General features: G+C 42.4%; 5 protein-coding genes across 7 annotated transcripts; 2 read left to right on the top strand and 3 right to left on the bottom strand.

Moving 5' to 3' along the window:
* Positions 1-190: 190 nt before the first annotated feature.
* On the bottom strand, positions 191-3897 carry LOC6561177 (CTTNBP2 N-terminal-like protein). 2 transcript variants are annotated; one of them, XM_032735644.1, is made up of 5 exons: positions 2927-3891; positions 2681-2867; positions 2454-2599; positions 2272-2314; positions 1688-1723 (listed from the first exon to the last, which is right to left on the bottom strand). In XM_032735644.1, exons 1-4 carry the CDS (start codon positions 3747-3749, stop codon positions 2298-2300), a joined length of 1173 nt encoding a protein of 390 aa, XP_032591535.1. In that variant the 5' UTR covers positions 3750-3891; the 3' UTR covers positions 1688-1723; positions 2272-2297. The 2 variants fall into 2 exon arrangements, with proteins under 2 accessions (XP_001985882.1, XP_032591535.1); XM_001985846.2 differs by lacking the exon at positions 2272-2314 and having other exon boundaries at positions 191-1723; positions 2927-3897.
* Positions 3898-3948: 51 nt separating this feature from the next.
* On the bottom strand, positions 3949-6198 carry LOC6561294 (nitric oxide-associated protein 1). Its single transcript, XM_001985845.2, has 2 exons — positions 5664-6198; positions 3949-5609 (listed from the first exon to the last, which is right to left on the bottom strand). Exons 1-2 carry the CDS (start codon positions 6144-6146, stop codon positions 4143-4145), a joined length of 1950 nt encoding a protein of 649 aa, XP_001985881.1. The 5' UTR covers positions 6147-6198; the 3' UTR covers positions 3949-4142.
* Positions 6199-6281: 83 nt separating this feature from the next.
* On the top strand, positions 6282-9415 carry LOC6560432 (longitudinals lacking protein-like). Of its 2 annotated transcripts, none has more exons than XM_001985844.2 (4): positions 6282-6330; positions 8470-8777; positions 9016-9102; positions 9170-9415. In XM_001985844.2, exons 2-4 carry the CDS (start codon positions 8676-8678, stop codon positions 9362-9364), a joined length of 384 nt encoding a protein of 127 aa, XP_001985880.1. In that variant the 5' UTR covers positions 6282-6330; positions 8470-8675; the 3' UTR covers positions 9365-9415. The 2 variants fall into 2 exon arrangements, with proteins under 2 accessions (XP_001985880.1, XP_043070491.1); XM_043214556.1 differs by having other exon boundaries at positions 6324-6357.
* A 1298-nt stretch (positions 9416-10713) lies between these two features.
* On the bottom strand, positions 10714-13280 carry LOC6560431 (WD and tetratricopeptide repeats protein 1). Its single transcript, XM_001985843.3, has 3 exons — positions 13102-13280; positions 12233-13010; positions 10714-12177 (listed from the first exon to the last, which is right to left on the bottom strand). Exons 2-3 carry the CDS (start codon positions 13005-13007, stop codon positions 11000-11002), a joined length of 1953 nt encoding a protein of 650 aa, XP_001985879.1. The 5' UTR covers positions 13008-13010; positions 13102-13280; the 3' UTR covers positions 10714-10999.
* Positions 13281-13629: 349 nt separating this feature from the next.
* On the top strand, positions 13630-16472 carry LOC6560201 (ankyrin repeat domain-containing protein 13C). Its single transcript, XM_001985842.2, has one exon. The coding sequence runs from the start codon at positions 13815-13817 to the stop codon at positions 15408-15410; it is 1596 nt and encodes a 531-aa protein (XP_001985878.1). The 5' UTR covers positions 13630-13814; the 3' UTR covers positions 15411-16472.
* Positions 16473-16544: the final 72 nt, after the last annotated feature.

Genomic DNA, 16544 nt, shown 5'->3' with positions numbered 1-16544 from the left:
TTTGACTCTGACTTTTGACCAAAAGAAACTGCAACTCAAACAGTATTAATTTGAAATTGAAGCATTATCCAATTAACTTAATTGTTTAACAAATACTACATTGGGGAATTTGGGAATTTAACGTGCTAATCTATAGGATTATGTTTGTTTTTTGTTTTTAATTTTATTTTATATAATTTTTTTAAGGCAAATTAAAATGCTTAAGCCGAACTTAAAACGAAATTAAAAACCTAAAATGTTCTATAGGTAAAAATACATAGATGTAGTTCATGTGTATATAGCTGCACAGGATTTTAGGGTTTATGCACCTAAGAACTAACAAACAACGCACAGAGCACAATGGAGTAGTCCGTATACAATATATGTGGGTATGTATATAATATATATATATTCATATAATTACTTAATGTTCTGCTTCCTTTTGTTTATAATGATAATGAGAATCGCACGGCCTTGTACAAATGTTATTTCACTAACGACTACACACGGAATCATATAACACAAATCCAGCGAAATTTGAAAACAGTTTCAATTTCAAAGCGAGTGAAGAAAAAAAATGAACTAAAACACGCACTTTGTTATTATCTAAATGCTTAACAAACTCAATGTACACAGGACGAACAAAAACGAATTTGTAAAAAATACGAGGCATAACTTTAAAAGTTAATATCCTTCACATTTTGCTGGTGGGTGTGGAGGGGAGGGGAGGGGGGGAATGGAAGTGGGGTGGGCACATACGTATTTATTGAGTAAAAATGTTGCTTTTGACTGTTTGAGTTTGGCATAAAATACGGTCAAAGAATGTTATACTTGTTACCCATTTTAATTTTGAGTAGTATAATGTTAAGTGGAGCTATTTTCGGTCTTGAGTATTTTTCTTCATGTTTTTGTTTTTGCTTTCGCTATATGCTATATGGAGATAATGCGCGTATATATTATGTATATATATTTATATATATATATATATATGTCGAAAGATGTCTAGGAAGGTAGGGTGTCTAATTATGCTTCGCCATGCTGCTCGCGGACGCCACAGCTGCTGCCGCAGCGCTTGTCGACGTAGATGCGGCCGTGCTTGTTGTTGTTGCTGTGGCTGACACAGCAGCTGTTGCTGCCGCCGCTGCTGCAGCGGCAATGGCAGTGGCCGCAGTACTGCCACTTGTTATGGAGCCCAAACGGGACAGCGATGGCTCCCGCTTGGGCGGTACAATTGGCTTAGTCGGTATAGGCGGTGGGGCGCCCCGTGCTCCAGCCGGTGGCACTGTCACCGGTGGCACAGCAATGGGCACAGGATGTGGATGCGGTGGTGTTGCCGTCTGATCCAACGCAGCGGCAGCAGCCAATGCTGCATATTTGCCGCCCGGCGCACGTTGTATGGTCGCCGTCGGTTGCATTTTAGCCGGCGAGGGCGATGGTGGAGCAGCAGCTACAACAGCACCGACATGGCCATCCGTTGTGCTGCTGCTGCTGCTGTGATTGACGGCAGCCAGGGTAGCTGCTGCTGCTGCTGCTGATGATGATGATGATGACGAGGGCACTGTGGGTGCGCTGGCGATCCCCGTTGGCGCTGTGGCAATACCAACGGCGGCGCTGCGTATATTCTGGCCGGGCACAATCGAACGTGCGATGCCCGTCTGGGGACCCGAGACCGGCATGCTGGTCACCGTTGCGGTTGGTTGTACGATTTTCGCAATGTTTACCATGGGCGTGGCACATGCGTCTTCTGTAAAACGTATGGGATGGCATTGAATCAGCAATTAGGTTCAACAAAATCAACAATAACACATAAAATACAAATACAAAACAAATAATAAGTATTCTTCGGCATAACGAAGCTTATACAGATGTGTGTTTGAATACATTTTGCAGAATTTTCAAATTAATTCAATCGGTTAAATGATTTGTCTTTCTATGGAAATTAAGTAAAATTTCATTTAAAATATTTGAAAACCATTTTCGAGTGAGCTTTTTAGCAGCTAGTGCAAAAAGTCGTAGAAGAGAAATGAGTGCGGGATGAGGACAAAATAAGAGCTGGCCTTCAAAATACATATTTCAGCTATAAATTAGCAATTGAATCGGTTCTAAGATTTGCTGGCAATATATTATGCTGGCTAACAATTTTCATTGCCTATTATATTTAGCATTTTGGCTAATTACAGTGGGTGACAGTTGGGTGTATGTGTGTGTGTGAATGCAGTTGCTCAAGTTGTTCGTATGGTGCATGGTCATCACAAGTAGTACAAAACAAGGAAAGAGTAAATCACAAATCACCTTTCATAAATTGCGTAAGATATTTTCTAACAAAATATTTCATCTTTGAGAGGGACACGATAAAAAAAAACATAAGTTTATATAGAATTATTAAAAAAAAAATAAACGAGATAAATAAATAAAAATAAGTTAAATCATAATTACAACAGCAAAGTCAAGCTGATTGGTAAGAGAGGACTTACCACTAAACTGACGCGTCTTGGAGGCACCACCGACCGTTGAGCCACTTGCCCCCATCTGCTGCTGCTGCTGCTGCTGTTGCGTTATCTTCTTCAATGCTTCGTGATCGCCACGCAACGTGTTCAGCTCCTGTTCCAGCTCCTTGACACTGTTTTACAAGTGAATGCATGTAAATTTATAATACATATTCATCGACTTCAACTTCGTTTAATGGTGCAAAATAACCAACCGCTGCTCTTCCTTGGACAATTTGGACAACAACGTCTTGCGTTCCAGTTCCATGGATAGCGTTTGCTTTTCCAGTTCCTCCTCCATGCGCAGCGACTTTTTGCTCTCCTCCTCGAGTCCTTCGGCAATGGTATCAGAGCGTTGCTTCTCTTCCGCCAGAATTTGAGCTAGATCCTCGGAACGTTTGCCTGAAATCATTTAATTGTAGTTTAATTATATTTTCAATGGATTTTTGGTTATCACTTACCCTCCTCAATGTACTTCATAAGGATCTTCTTGCGCTCGGCGATCAGAAGCAGCACGATCTGCTTTTGCCTATTGCGCTCGTATTCGAGCGTCTCCTGCAGCTTCTTGAGATCTTTCTCCAGGTTCGCGACCTGTGCATGCTCCGCCTCCAGCTGTTGTCGCAACTTGGTGCGCTCCACTTCCAGCCCATAGGTAATATCATCGCCCTGTGCTGTATCATGCTCATGCTTCCGCCGCTCCTCCTCCAGCTGCTGCAGCATGCGCTGATTGTTCTCCAGCGATTCGGTGAGAATGTTAACCATGCGAACATGCGTGCCCCGCTGCTTGCTGACCATCTGATACTGTTGCTCCATTTGCTGTTCAATGATCTGGCGCACTTCCATTTCGGCTTGTGCCGCCTGCGTCGAGGATTCCCTCGATATTAAATTTCCGTTCAGGGCGATCTTGTCGCGGAAGAGCGATGCATATGGATCATTTGGTTGCACTCGCTTTGTACGCAACTGTGTAATTAGTTGCTTGACGCGTTCATTTCGCAATGCAGCAATGCATACATCCCTTGCCTGCAGCTCACCCTCGAGATAGTAGAGCATCTTGACCAGCTCGCTATGCGGCAATTCCATTCGTCCATTGCCCAATTGTAGCATTTGTTGCTGTTGTTGCTTTTGGCCAGCGCCCGGTTTCATGGTTTGGAATTCATGTGTGGCACTAATGTTATCGCTGCTGCCGCCGCTGCTACTGCAAGCGACGGCTGTTGTTGCCGCTGTTCCACTGCAGTTCACTTCCAGCTCCTGATCGGCTGCATTTACGCTGGAGTTTTGCTCCATTATTCTGGCCTTTTTTACAGCATATAAAAAGTGTGGTGGGTCGCTACTTTGGAGGCTGCGTCGCAGTTTTATGTTTTCTTCTTGCAAATTGAACACTATTTATTAAATACACTTTGCTGCCACTGTGTTACGCTATTTAAATGGCATTTTTAGCTTCAATTTTGCTCAATTCTGTGCCATAAAAATTCTTTGTTGCTGTGAAAAAGTGGATACTTTTTATTAGAGATGACACTAAAGACTATCGTTTAATCGGCGTGCTTATTTGCCGCTTGCGCAAAGTATATCGGCCGCAAGAAAACGATAAGTTTACCCGAACCTATCGAAAATCGGCGCACGTTTAATGAAATTTAAAACATACCCAAAATTTTTAATACAAATAACAATTTATAACAATTATTTTCGAAAAACAAATGGCTTGGCTGTATTATAGGCCATCGAATGACGTATATGCTTGCCAACCAGACGATCGGCTAGAGGTATTAAGGCCGGCTTACGCACATAAATTCCAGTTGCCTTCGGTGTCCACAGGCGCCAACTGCTCTCGGTATTCTCGGGGAGCAGGAGACCCAACCAGCCGGCGGAACTGAGAGTTATATCACAATTAAGTTGTTTCTCGGCGAATCTATTCTCCGAAGCGCCGTTCTGCACCAAAATATCTCTGTCCATGCACTGCAATCCAGGCCAGCGCTGCAGACGCTCATCATCTTCCCCAGAAATCGGTAGCCCTAACAGCGAAGTACCCAAATAACGCTTATAAATTGCATCCGCTTGCTGAGTGTCTGTGATGAGCAACGGCAACGTCTCCGCAGCAAACACAAATAATTTGAGCCACTCCTGGTTGCAGTCCAGCAAGTCCACGCGCGCCAAACCGCCCAAGAACAGAGACATCTTAGGTGCCACGCGGACAGCACGTGGCTTTAGCATTCTTGTCGGTTGCAGCTGCAATAGCTCCTGGGTGGTGAGCATTGGCGTCAACTGATCCGGCTGCATTACGCCGGGCGTATCATAAACCCAACGTGCCTCTCGATATTCCTTCTTGCGCTCATTGAGCGTCGTTATGGGTTGAGTGCCGCCGGCCATAGCAAAGGCATCGTCCACATCCGTGCGACGGTCAAAGGTGCGTCCAACATTCCCAATTAGTTGGGCCGATGACATGGTGCCCGTCTCCTTGGCCTGATCGCGACGCAGTTTCTCCAGTGCGGCACGCTGGCCACGTTCCGAGAAGAGACGCTGAAAGCGTTGATAGACACGCAAATCAGACGGCCGCAATATGGGAAACTTTAGCATTTGCAGTGTGGTGCCCGGCCAAGCACAAGTCGTCGCCTTGCGCACCAGCTCTGTGGCCTCGGGTCGACAATAATCCGAGTTCAGCAGTATATTAAAGAGACTACTCTTGCCCACATTGGTGCAGCCGAGCAAATAAACATCGCCCTTGTACTGCCAGTTCTTGTGCAGCTGCGTGATCAGCTCCTCAATTCCGAAGCCTGTCTTGGCCGAGATCAGACTAACATTCTTAATGTTCAGAGCATCAAAACCGCCGTGTTCGATGAACTGCTGTTTAAGGCAACGCTTCACGTGTGTCAGATAGCCATTGGAATCACGTGGCAATAGATCCACCTTGTTGCCGACCAGGAAAACGGGTCGCTTTGCGCCCAGCACCTGTTGCATTCCCGGCCAAATGGAGCTGGGAAAGTCCAGCAGATCGACTATGATTATGGCCAGCGCATATTTGTCCTGTATGCGCGATATGGTTTCCACATATACCGACGGCGGCACTTCCACATCCAGCGCAATATTATAGTGCTGCAGAAAATGGCATCTCTGGCAAGTGATCGTCTGCAACTCCATTTGAGTGCGACCCTTAAATAATTGAAATCGTAATACTTGAAATACCGCAGTTTTCATTGAACTCACCTTGAAGATTTCGCTGGGTATGTAGCCGGGCATGGAGGTACTGACACAGTGCAAATGTGCTCCACAGCCATTGCAGGGTACGTTTGAAGGGGCCACTTTGGCATCTGGTGTTCCATGCTGGGCATCAATGTTGCCCGCTTCATCGCTGGCGCCCTCATAAAACTCGTAGTCCTCCATCCAATTGTGTGGATATGATGATGATGAACTTGTAGCTGCTCTCTGTTCACTGTCTATGTCACGTAACACTTCCAGTGAGGGAAAAACCGTTGGATTCATTTGATGAAATTTGTGTGCTTGGCCCAAATTGTACTCGAGAAATGAGCTGTAGTGCACATGCTCATAACTGGCATAGCGTTGCCGGGCCGCTTGCCAAGCCTTCTGGCGGAAGCTCTGTTTCTCATTTGCTGTCGTATTTTGTAATCTTTTGCAAATGCAATTTAGGTTTTCATTTAACTTCTTTAGAAAACGCGATGTTCTCAACATTTTAAGGGCAGTTCAAGTGAACGCACTCTCGTCGCTATGAAACTGGTGTGCATCAGTGCTGTTAAACAGCGTGCTGTGTGTGGAAGTGTTGGGTAACGCGACGAAATAGCAAAAACACTCGTCGGAAAAGAGAAAAAAGAAAGCAGCAAAGCAAGCATTAGCGAAAGCAGAGCGTGTACAGAAGGTGAGTGAGTGCGTGCTAAAAAAGCGTGTATGTATTAATTTGAAACAGAAAAGGCAAGAAAAACGTGCACATAACGCATACAAATTGCATTTGCAATGATCATTATTCAATTGCACGCAGTACGCATTGGAAAAAGTACATAGTGCAAGCCAAATAGCGATTAGGAAAGTGTAGAAAAAAGGCACAAGTGTATATGTGTGTGTGCATTTATATATATATTGTATATATATATATATTGTGTGTGTGTGTGCATGCAACTGTATGCCTGCTGTATTGCGCGTGTATTTTTGTGTGTGTGTGTGTTAGTGTATGTGAATCAAAGTAAAACGAAGCGCGACCTAATTTTAACTATATATTACAATAATATTTGCATAAACAAGTACAAATACATCATTTAAAATAATTAGAAACGCGAAAGAGACATAAGCAATGCAAAGAAAATACCGAGCATTGTTGTTGTTGTGTGACATGCCACGAAGAGTTGCTGCTGCCGCCATTGTCTAGGCAGCAGCAGCGGCAGCAACGACTCTCGCACATTTCTTCTTCAGTGAATTTTGAGTAGTTCGTCGTTCCTTCGCCTCATCATCCTATATTGTTTTTGTGAGCGCCATGTTGAGTAATACACGACAACAAAAACAACAAGCATTTGCGCGAGAGCGGCTCATCAATTTTTTGTGAGTGTTGCAACTTTCGTTCGAACTCGTTTCAAATTGTTGTTGCTGCTGTCGTCACTCGGCACTCTTTTTTTTCTTCTCTGTTGTTGTCTTTGCTCAGCTTAAAAACTGGTATTTTCCTTATGAAGAAATAAACATATGCAATTGTGGGTGCTTTCACAGAAAAGGTGTGTGTGGGGAGGAGGAAATCAATAGACGGCCAATAGTCATTGAAATTAGATAATTTCAACATAACTCGACAACTTTTTTTTTATTGTCGTGCTGTCTGAACTAGTGCAAGTGAGATAGTTCCAATTTATAAAAAGCACACACACCAATGCAATTAAAATTTCCAGCAAATGTCTGCTCTTCGTTGCCTTCTTCGTTGATGTTGTTATTTTTGTTGCTGTTATGGTGCTGTTGTAATGTAATTGCGAAATCATAACGGCAGTTGAAAGTTGAGAGCGCTTAGCCCTGTGTGTGTGTGTGCGGCTGTGTATATGCATGTGTGTGTGTGAGAGAGCCGCTGCCTTAAACTTAATGCTTAGACGAAGTTTGTACTCGCTACACTGTTTTACTGTTAGGGTCTCAAGCCGCCCACACTGGGCCGGCGCAAGTGTAGCGCATATGGCAGCGTCAACAAGCTGGTCCCAGCGACTGTCGCAACCGCAACACATGTTGTCTGCACAGTGGTGAAGTTGCTTTAAATTTTCAAACATTTTTATTTGCATACAAATTTATTTTTAATATGATTGGCTGTAGTTAATTCAAATTGAACTTATTAATAATATTCTAAATCCAAACAAATTGATATTGATCATTACGCGACGTATATAAAATAATCGCGAAAATCTACTTTGTATACACTGTGCGGGAGCGCAACTCAAAATTCAAATAAGCAACGCAAATGACTAAAATGCAGAAATTGCCTTGAAAAGTGAAAGGCATTCAATGTGAGCGTACGAGCGAGCGAGTCTTTGATATTTTGTTTAACCTTTGTCGCTGTTTGTTGTTGTTTTTGTCGTTTTTACTTTGTAACTTTGCGAGTTGTGCTTTGCACATTTGACATTTTCCAACACACACACTGTACATTCCATGCCCGCAACTGCACATTGCGTCTGCGCAAAACACTTCTTTTTTTCTCTGCTATTGTATAGAATGTTTTCGGCTGTGAGTCGTCGTCGTTGGTGTTTTTGTTGTCGTCGTCGGTTGTGCAACACTTAAGACTTCACCAGCGATAGCGACAGCGGCAGCGCGACTGCTTTGCTACTCTTTCGCAATTTGCAAGCTTGGCTCTAGTCGGCGCTGCACTGCTCTCTCACGACGGTCACACTCCGATTCGGGGCTGTTTGCTTCTTTTTTTTTTTTTGTGTACAGAAATTCGCTTATTATTTTATGCTTATTTTAGTATTTATTGCCTTGCTATTTAAAGTCACGTTTTGATTGTGTATTGTTTTTTTTTACTAACTTTGTTTTTCTTTTTCAGAAATCAAGGCAAAACAAATAAATAAAATTACTGCACAGAAGTTAAGAGTGATTTAACTGGAGTTTTCTTTTGGCCGCGCGTCTAAATTTTTCCAATTCTGACAATATCAATATCAACATCAAGTGTTGTGTGAGCGCGCGTTTTCCCTTAACGCTCTCCCAACCACAAAAAAAAAACAACTAGGAGAAAACAACACAAGCTTCTACATGATGTCGTCGGATCAACAGTTTTTTCTAAAATGGAACGATTTTCAAACGAATATGGTGACCTCGTTCCGTCACTTGCGCGATGAGAAGAGCTTCACAGATGTAAGTATTGTCTTGCCCTTTTCTGGCACTGCTCCCAACAAACAAGCGTCATTGCTTTCATTGAACCTTCACTTTTCTTTCAAATATCTACCCAAATGATCATTACGATTCCATTCATAGTTGCTGTCTACCTGTTTGGTCAACTACCTGTTATTTTAATTCCTTCTGTTCTTATGACTGTTCATATATTTGTGATGTGTGGCTCACTTATTGATTTCGTTTTGATTCTCCTGTACAGGTAACACTCGCCTGCGAAGGCCAAACCTGCAAAGCACACAAAATGGTGCTTTCAGCTTGCAGTCCCTACTTCAAGGCGCTATTGGAGGTAAGTGTTCTAATAAATACAAACAAAATAACTTCGATCTAATTCAGTGATCTCTTTGTCGTTGTAGGAAAATCCCTCAAAACATCCCATTATTATACTGAAAGATGTGTCCTACATACACCTGCAGGCAATACTGGAGTTCATGTATGCCGGAGAAGTGAATGTATCGCAAGAACAGCTGCCGGCATTTCTCAAAACCGCTGATCGACTCAAAGTGAAAGGTCTGGCAGAGACACCTAATACTATAAAGCGGGAGGGTTGATGGTATTTAAACAATTAAACAAAACAAAACAAACAAAAACATAAACAAAACTATAAGAAACTTATATATGCAAGCAAGAAAACAAAATTCCAACAATCAAAAAGGAAATAGTGGAAACAACAACAAAATCAACATTTGAAAAACCCCCACACACACAAAAGTTCATTTCAAAAATCAATGCACACCTACAACAAAAAGAAAACAAAACACAAATAGAGTTGACAGCGATATACGATAGTTCAAACTGAAAAAGTAACGTTAACGATTTTATGGTTCGCCCTGCCGACGTCTCTCCCCCCTCTTAGAAGATTTAATTTGCAATATTTATAAACACTGACGACCCATTGAATTTGATTTGAATCGTATTTTTAATTTCATCATAAAATAGTTTGTAATATACTATTCTTAAAAATAATGAAACACAAAAACACTGTATAAAAAGCAAAATATGGACAACCCCCTACAAAAACAAAAGAATGAAACAAAAATACGCACTTTTGTAAATTAATTAAAAGAGAATTCATAAAAAAAAATATATAGAAACATAATTATACATAATATGTAGTGTGAAACAATGTGCAAGTAGAACGTTAAAAATCATCCGCACGGCCGCGAATATTTACTACACATTCAGTTAGATTTTAAGCCACTAACTAAAATCCACAACATGCCACACTCTTCACACACCACCCACACACAACACACACATACACTCAAGGACAGCAAGAGAAATATATTTAATTCTAAACATCCTACATCTTAATGAAAAAAATTTAAGTACTTTAAATTGTTCTACAAATCAAATTGTTCAACTTTCATACCATAACATAATTTTTAACAACTACAATAACGTTTACCGTTTGCGATATATAAAGATAGAAAACATTCATGTGAAGCTATCAATTCTACTTAGTTTTTTAATGATAAAAATTGATGAAAAATTTAATAACAACAAAACACAAGAGAAAACAAAAAAAAAACGATACTTGAATATTATTACATAAAGTAAAATATTTATATGTATGTATATGTATACATGTGAGCATAGATTTAAATAACTACGATAAATAAACAGAATAATTCCAAAAATATAAACATTGTCAATTATTGAAATTAAACATAAAGGCTCATATTATTATCATGTTTTTGTAAAGTGGCTATGCAAAAATTGTCGATTTTTTTGTTCAAAGCTGATATTAATCAATATTCCGACGGACTTAATCTCAAATTATAAAAACATTTGTTCACATCATATAAAGAGAAGTTTTCGTAATATGCAACCTTATTTTTATTTGAGTTTAAAACGAACCATTTCAATTCTTTGAATTTTATTACTTTGATTTCTTAGATAACATATCCATATGATGTGCTTAATAATTAGGTTTCTTTGACAATTTAACAAAATTGATGGCGCTTATTGCGAATTACACTATTAGCTTTATATAAACTCTATATATATATATAAATATATATATATTATATTAATGCTGCAAGATTCGTTAGCAGAAGTGATTGGGAGAAGTGTCCTATTATTGCTTGAATTGTATTGCAAATTCCAATTACAATTACAATTCCAATTTAAAACTAGAGTTCGACATTATACTAGCGGTGTGTGTGTCTGTGTGTGTGACACATTTAATTATTAAAACAATACGCATTGCGCGTATTCGCTTCGAAGGGATCTGTGCGCATTTTCTCCTGATTATCCTCCACATAACGTGCCACATCCACAATGATATTGGGTCGCTCCGCGGCGCTGGGAGCGCACGGTGACCAGATTTTGATATCGTGATCAATGCCACTGGTGGCCAACATGCATATATTTGGATGGGATTGCACACAATTCACAATGGCACTGTCGGCCCGATACACGGCACGAATTTTGCCCGTTTCACCTTCCCAGATGTAGAAATTGCCATCATCGGAGCCGGCTACAATGAACTCGCCGTAGAAGCCCAAATAGTTGGCCTCCTTGATGTCCGTTGTGATGTTGCAATGTCCGACATAGCGCTGCTTATAATCCTTTGCAGCACGGCGCAGCGCATACTCATCGTCCGTGAGCCGGAGATATCGAAATCCGTTCTCAATCATCACCGGTTCATGATCGGACATGTGACCAGCAGTTTCGTGCGATTCGTGGATGTCCTTGTGTAGCATGAGCACACCGTGATTGTTAGCGAAGCTGGGAAATCGCTGTATCAGCTCCTGCAGGCACTTGTGCGCCTCCTGCGGCCGATGCAGCTCCAGCAATGCACGCGCCAGCCGAAAGTGCGCCTTCACATAGGTCGGATCCAGACGCAGCGCCTCATGGCAATCACGCAACGCCGCATATATATCGCCAAACCAGCCGCGACGCATCAACGCCGTTGCCCGATTCAAATAAAGAACTTCACCTTGTGGATATTCCGCCAGTGCTGCGGAATATGCATCAATTGCCGCCAGCAATTTGCCATTTTCGAGATGCTCGTTGCCCTGCTTCTTGTGCTGCTCAATGCTCGTGGGTAGCGGTCGACGCTTTAGTTCCTTCTTGGACGTTCGCACTTCTGGACTCTTGGATTCTGTATGCTCATCCTGCTGCTCCGCCTCCGTCTGGGTAGGCGTTGCTGTGTACTCGGGCAGGTCATAGAATATGGGCGCAGTGGCATTGTGTATATCATAGCGATAGATATGCTCGCAGCCCATATTCACCAGCAGCTCCGTTGAGTTGTAGCTATTGAAAGTCAAATAAGTGACGGTTCGGGATTCGTGGACAATGTTGCGACTGATGTTCTTCACAATCTGGCCGGGTGCATAGTAGGAGACACAGCTGCTGGCTAGAAAAATTAAGAAATACCTTAGCAAAATCCTTAAAGGTGTACCAAGAATTACCTTCGCCTGGCAGCATGCGGCGATCAAAAACACGCGCATAGGGATCAGTGGCACCCACTGCAAGATATTCAGTTCGCCGGGGATTAATCGCCAAGCATTTGGCCTCCGTTGTCGATTCGACCTGCGTGCACAGGCTGAGCAACCGAACGCCACAAGTCGATTGCGGCTGCTCGTCGGAGCCACGACATCGATGCGCCTCACGCATATCCAATTGGAGTATGGTGCCATCCTCGCCGGCGGACCAGAAGATGTGCGGTGAATCTGGTGCAGTGGCCAGTCGCTTGGCGCGCATCGTGTGACAATTGCAGCTGAATATCGTTTCGTTGCCATGATTGATGTCATGGACATAGATATATTTGTCGGCGCCACAGGTGGCCACAATGTTGTTGTTGTGTCGCGGCAAAAACTTCACCGAGAATATGTTTCCCAAATGTTTCGTGTTGATCGTGTGGACGCGTTGCTTCCGAAACGGATCCCATATCATCACCTTATAATCATCCGAGCCGGAGGCCAACAACAGGCCGTCGCTTGTCCACTCCAAACAATTGACACAGCCCTCGTGGCCGGCGAGGACTGTCTCCTGCTCGAGTCGATCTATGTAGGCGGGCGAGGCATGCAGCCGGCGTCGCAGCTGCTCGTCCACATCGCTGCCGAACTGTTGACGCTGCCAGTGCAACGAGCTGGCATTCAAGGGCGTCCGCTGCTCGGCGCTTTCGTGGCGTTGATAACGCGAACTCGAATATTTGGTGCGCCACGACAGTTCATCGCTCGACATTATCTGCGCGATATTGTTGTTTAGGGTATTATTCTGATTGTTATTATTATTATTATGAAACTTGTTCAAGTTTATTATTTGCTTGCTGCCTTGCCTTTTTTGCCGTTCGTCTTCGCTTGCAGTTGCCCCCTCTTTCCGGATTCGCCTTGCCTGCTGTGTTTTGTTTTTTTTTTTCTTTCTCTATTTTGATGTTGTTATGCGTGGCCCCCACACGTTTCAATCGGCTGGTATTGGGAATTTATAGCCAAACTATATGAATAATTTGACATAATTAACACATTTAGCTAATGAGATTTAAAAACACAAAATGATTTTAGTCTATTTTGACTGCTGTTCAATTTGGATGTAACGTGTATGGGACGCATTAGTGATGGGCAGAGTGCACAGCGTTTGTTACTATCAATTGTTGGTATGCATAGACTGATAATAAATTACATTAAAAAAATTACTTCATAGATATAAAAAATAGCAAGTACTTAGTTAACTTTCAGTTGTTTGTGTTTGTTAACAACATATTTTGTTTGTAATATGCCGGCATACTCTGCAATAGTCGTACAATAAACCATTCAAATCGCTAGTGATGTTTAATCGAATTCGTTCCGCAACAGCTATCAGAAAATGTACTGGCCAGTAAAGAAACTGCGTTGTTCGATATCTTATCGATATGTTGCACATATCGCTGTCGTCAGTCCATCGCTAATAATAATCAATAAACAGAGCCATTTTTTGGACAGCAAAATAGCAGCAGTTTTTGTATAAAGTACAAAAAGAAAAAGTGTGTTTTGGTAAAGAGACGGTGAGTGAAACATGTCCAACGAAAAAGTGGACGAGTGTGACAAAAATCAAAAGGTCGAGCACACAAAGCATACAACAAACGGGAAGGGAAGCAACGGTTCACCTGACGATGACTCTGAATCGGATGAGTATCAATCGGCGGGCGAGGGCGACGATGATGACGATACAACAACAGCAGCAACAGCAACAACAAAAACAACAGCAGCAACAAAAACAAAAATAACACCTGCACCTATACCTGCCCCCCTTGCAGATGATTGCGTTGAGTTTCCCATGCATCGCAGCGTTTTTGAGAATGATATAAGGACGCTGCAGCGTCGCCTCCTCCTGGCTAGTGCCACAACAGAGGTGGCCGCCAAGGATACGCACGGTAATACGCCACTCCATCTGGCCGTAATGCTCGGCCGCAATTGCTGTGTGCGTCTGCTGCTCGCGAACAATGCGCCCGTCAAGGTGAAGAACAACGAGGGCTGGTCACCGTTGGCCGAGGCCATCAGTTATGGCCATCGCCAGACGATAACCCAATTGCTACGCATGCTCAAGTTGCAGTCGCGTGAGCACATGGAGAGTCGACGCGAACGACTCGTGGAAGCACTGCGTCAAATGCAAGACTTTTACATGGAGTTCAAATGGGATTTTCAGTCGTGGCTGCCGCTCGTCTCACGCATTCTGCCCTCGGACATTTGTCGGCTGTATAAGTGTGGGGCGTCGCTGCGTCTGGATACCACATTAGTTGACTTCAATGATATGCGCTGGGATCGGGGCGATATTTCGTTTCTATTTCGCGGCGAGGCGCCACCAAATGAATCCCTCGTTCTGCTAGATAATGAGCAATTGTGCTATCAACGTCTGCGCTATGAGGAATCTGATATGGAGGATGAGGTGGATGTGCTCATGTCCACCGATATCCTGGCCACCCAGATGTCCACAAAGACCATTCAGTTTGCACGTGCCCAGCGCGGCTGGCTGTTCCGGGCGAATCGCAAGGAATTAATTGGAGGACAATATCAATGCGAGATCTATACCATACAGGGATTGGTGCTCAAGCAACGCAAGCGGCGGGAGCACTTATCTCACGAGGATTTGCAAAAGAATCGCGCCATTGTCGAGACAATCACCAAGGGTGGCAATCATTCAGAATCAAATCATGCGGCATCCACGCCAACATCCGGCAGCACGCTGACATTGCCGGAGTTGCCGCGTCGCAGCTCGTTGCAGCCGCCACCAACGACGAGTGTTACCTGGTCGGAATATATTAGTGCACCAGTGGGCAAATGCCCCCAGCTGGGACGCACTCCCGTCAACAAGCAATCAAATAAAACGCTGCGTGCCACAGTTGCGATGAGCGCTGATTTTCCACTTAGCGTCGATATGCTGCTGGATGTGCTTGAGGTCGTGGCACCTTTGAAGCATATTAATAAATTGCGTGATTTCGTCACCCTAAAACTGCCAACGGGCTTTCCCGTTAAGATTGAGATACCCGTATTGCATACGGTTACCGCCAAGGTGACATTTCAGAAGTTTGAGTTTCGCGACAATATACCCGCTAAGCTGTTCGAGATACCCGCCCACTATTGGGAGGATGTGCGACGCTTTCAGGATTTATGACCTAGCGATGAATCATCATCATCCTCATCAGCGGCCAATACGCCGGGCGCCACTAAGCCGGTCGATTTGAATCGCAACAGCAGCCGCCGAACTCAGTCCATTGCCGAATTCGATTGAGTCTGCCCCGAATCCGCCCCCATCTTCGCCACGCCACGCCACGCCCCTATATAAATTCACAAATGCGCCCAAATGTCACCGAAAGAAAATTGCAATTTTCAAACATAAATCATTTGAAATTAGCGTGTCCACAGTTTATGTAAGTTGCTTTATTTTGCCTTGTTTTGTTTAATTTTTCTTTTTAAATTATAAAGTGTAACGCTCTGAAAATTGCAATTTAAGACTAGAATAGAGCGAATTAAATTTGTTATGGACTTTTAACAAGAGGTTAAGCAAACAATAACAAAAAAAGAAGAAACACGTGTCATCATTTATTGACTCTAAACGCGGCTAAAGGATTATGCCTAATCATTGTCAGAATGTATAAAAATTCATTCTTTATTTAGTCTTGCACCGGCTCTGAATTCAATTATTGTGCGCACTTAACTTAAACATTCGTCATTTGTATTTTTTTTTTTACAATCCAATTATTAGTGACTCCTTCACTTTTTGTCATTATCTGCAGAATGAATCAGCTTAGAAATAGAGATTAAGCTGGTGGTCGTCGCTTATCAGTTGGAACACACACATTAGAAATATATAAAACACTTTAAAAGCTTATCTCATCAATTTTCCATTAAACGCAAACACTCAAAATCAAAATGTAGCCAATTTAATGTTCAGTTGTTAATGTTAAAACATTTTTAAAAGCGACATTCAACCAAGTTGTACGTAATGTAATTTATTATATTTTGTATGTATTTATTTTTGTTCTATTTGTATGTTTAGTGCAATTTTAAATTGATTTTAAGGCCTAAAACATGTACACAAAAAAAAAAAAGAAAAAGGAAATAGAGAATTCTTATGCGATAAGCTCTTTCCGTAAATAGATTCCACAAGAACTTTTTCAGTTCTTAATAGTATCACAAACAACAAAAAATCAAAACAAAAAAAAAAAACAATATTTAGTAATAACAAACACAAATTTGCCTATTATTTAAGTTATATATTTATACATTAAGATCAACAAACGTCCGC

This window comes from Drosophila grimshawi, unplaced genomic scaffold (assembly GCF_018153295.1).
Source record: "Drosophila grimshawi isolate 15287-2541.00 unplaced genomic scaffold, ASM1815329v1 contig_1367, whole genome shotgun sequence".
In the NCBI taxonomy this organism is placed as follows: domain Eukaryota; kingdom Metazoa; phylum Arthropoda; class Insecta; order Diptera; family Drosophilidae; genus Drosophila; species Drosophila grimshawi.
Note: the sequence above shows the minus strand (reverse complement) of the source record. Positions and strands in the feature narration are given on the sequence as shown.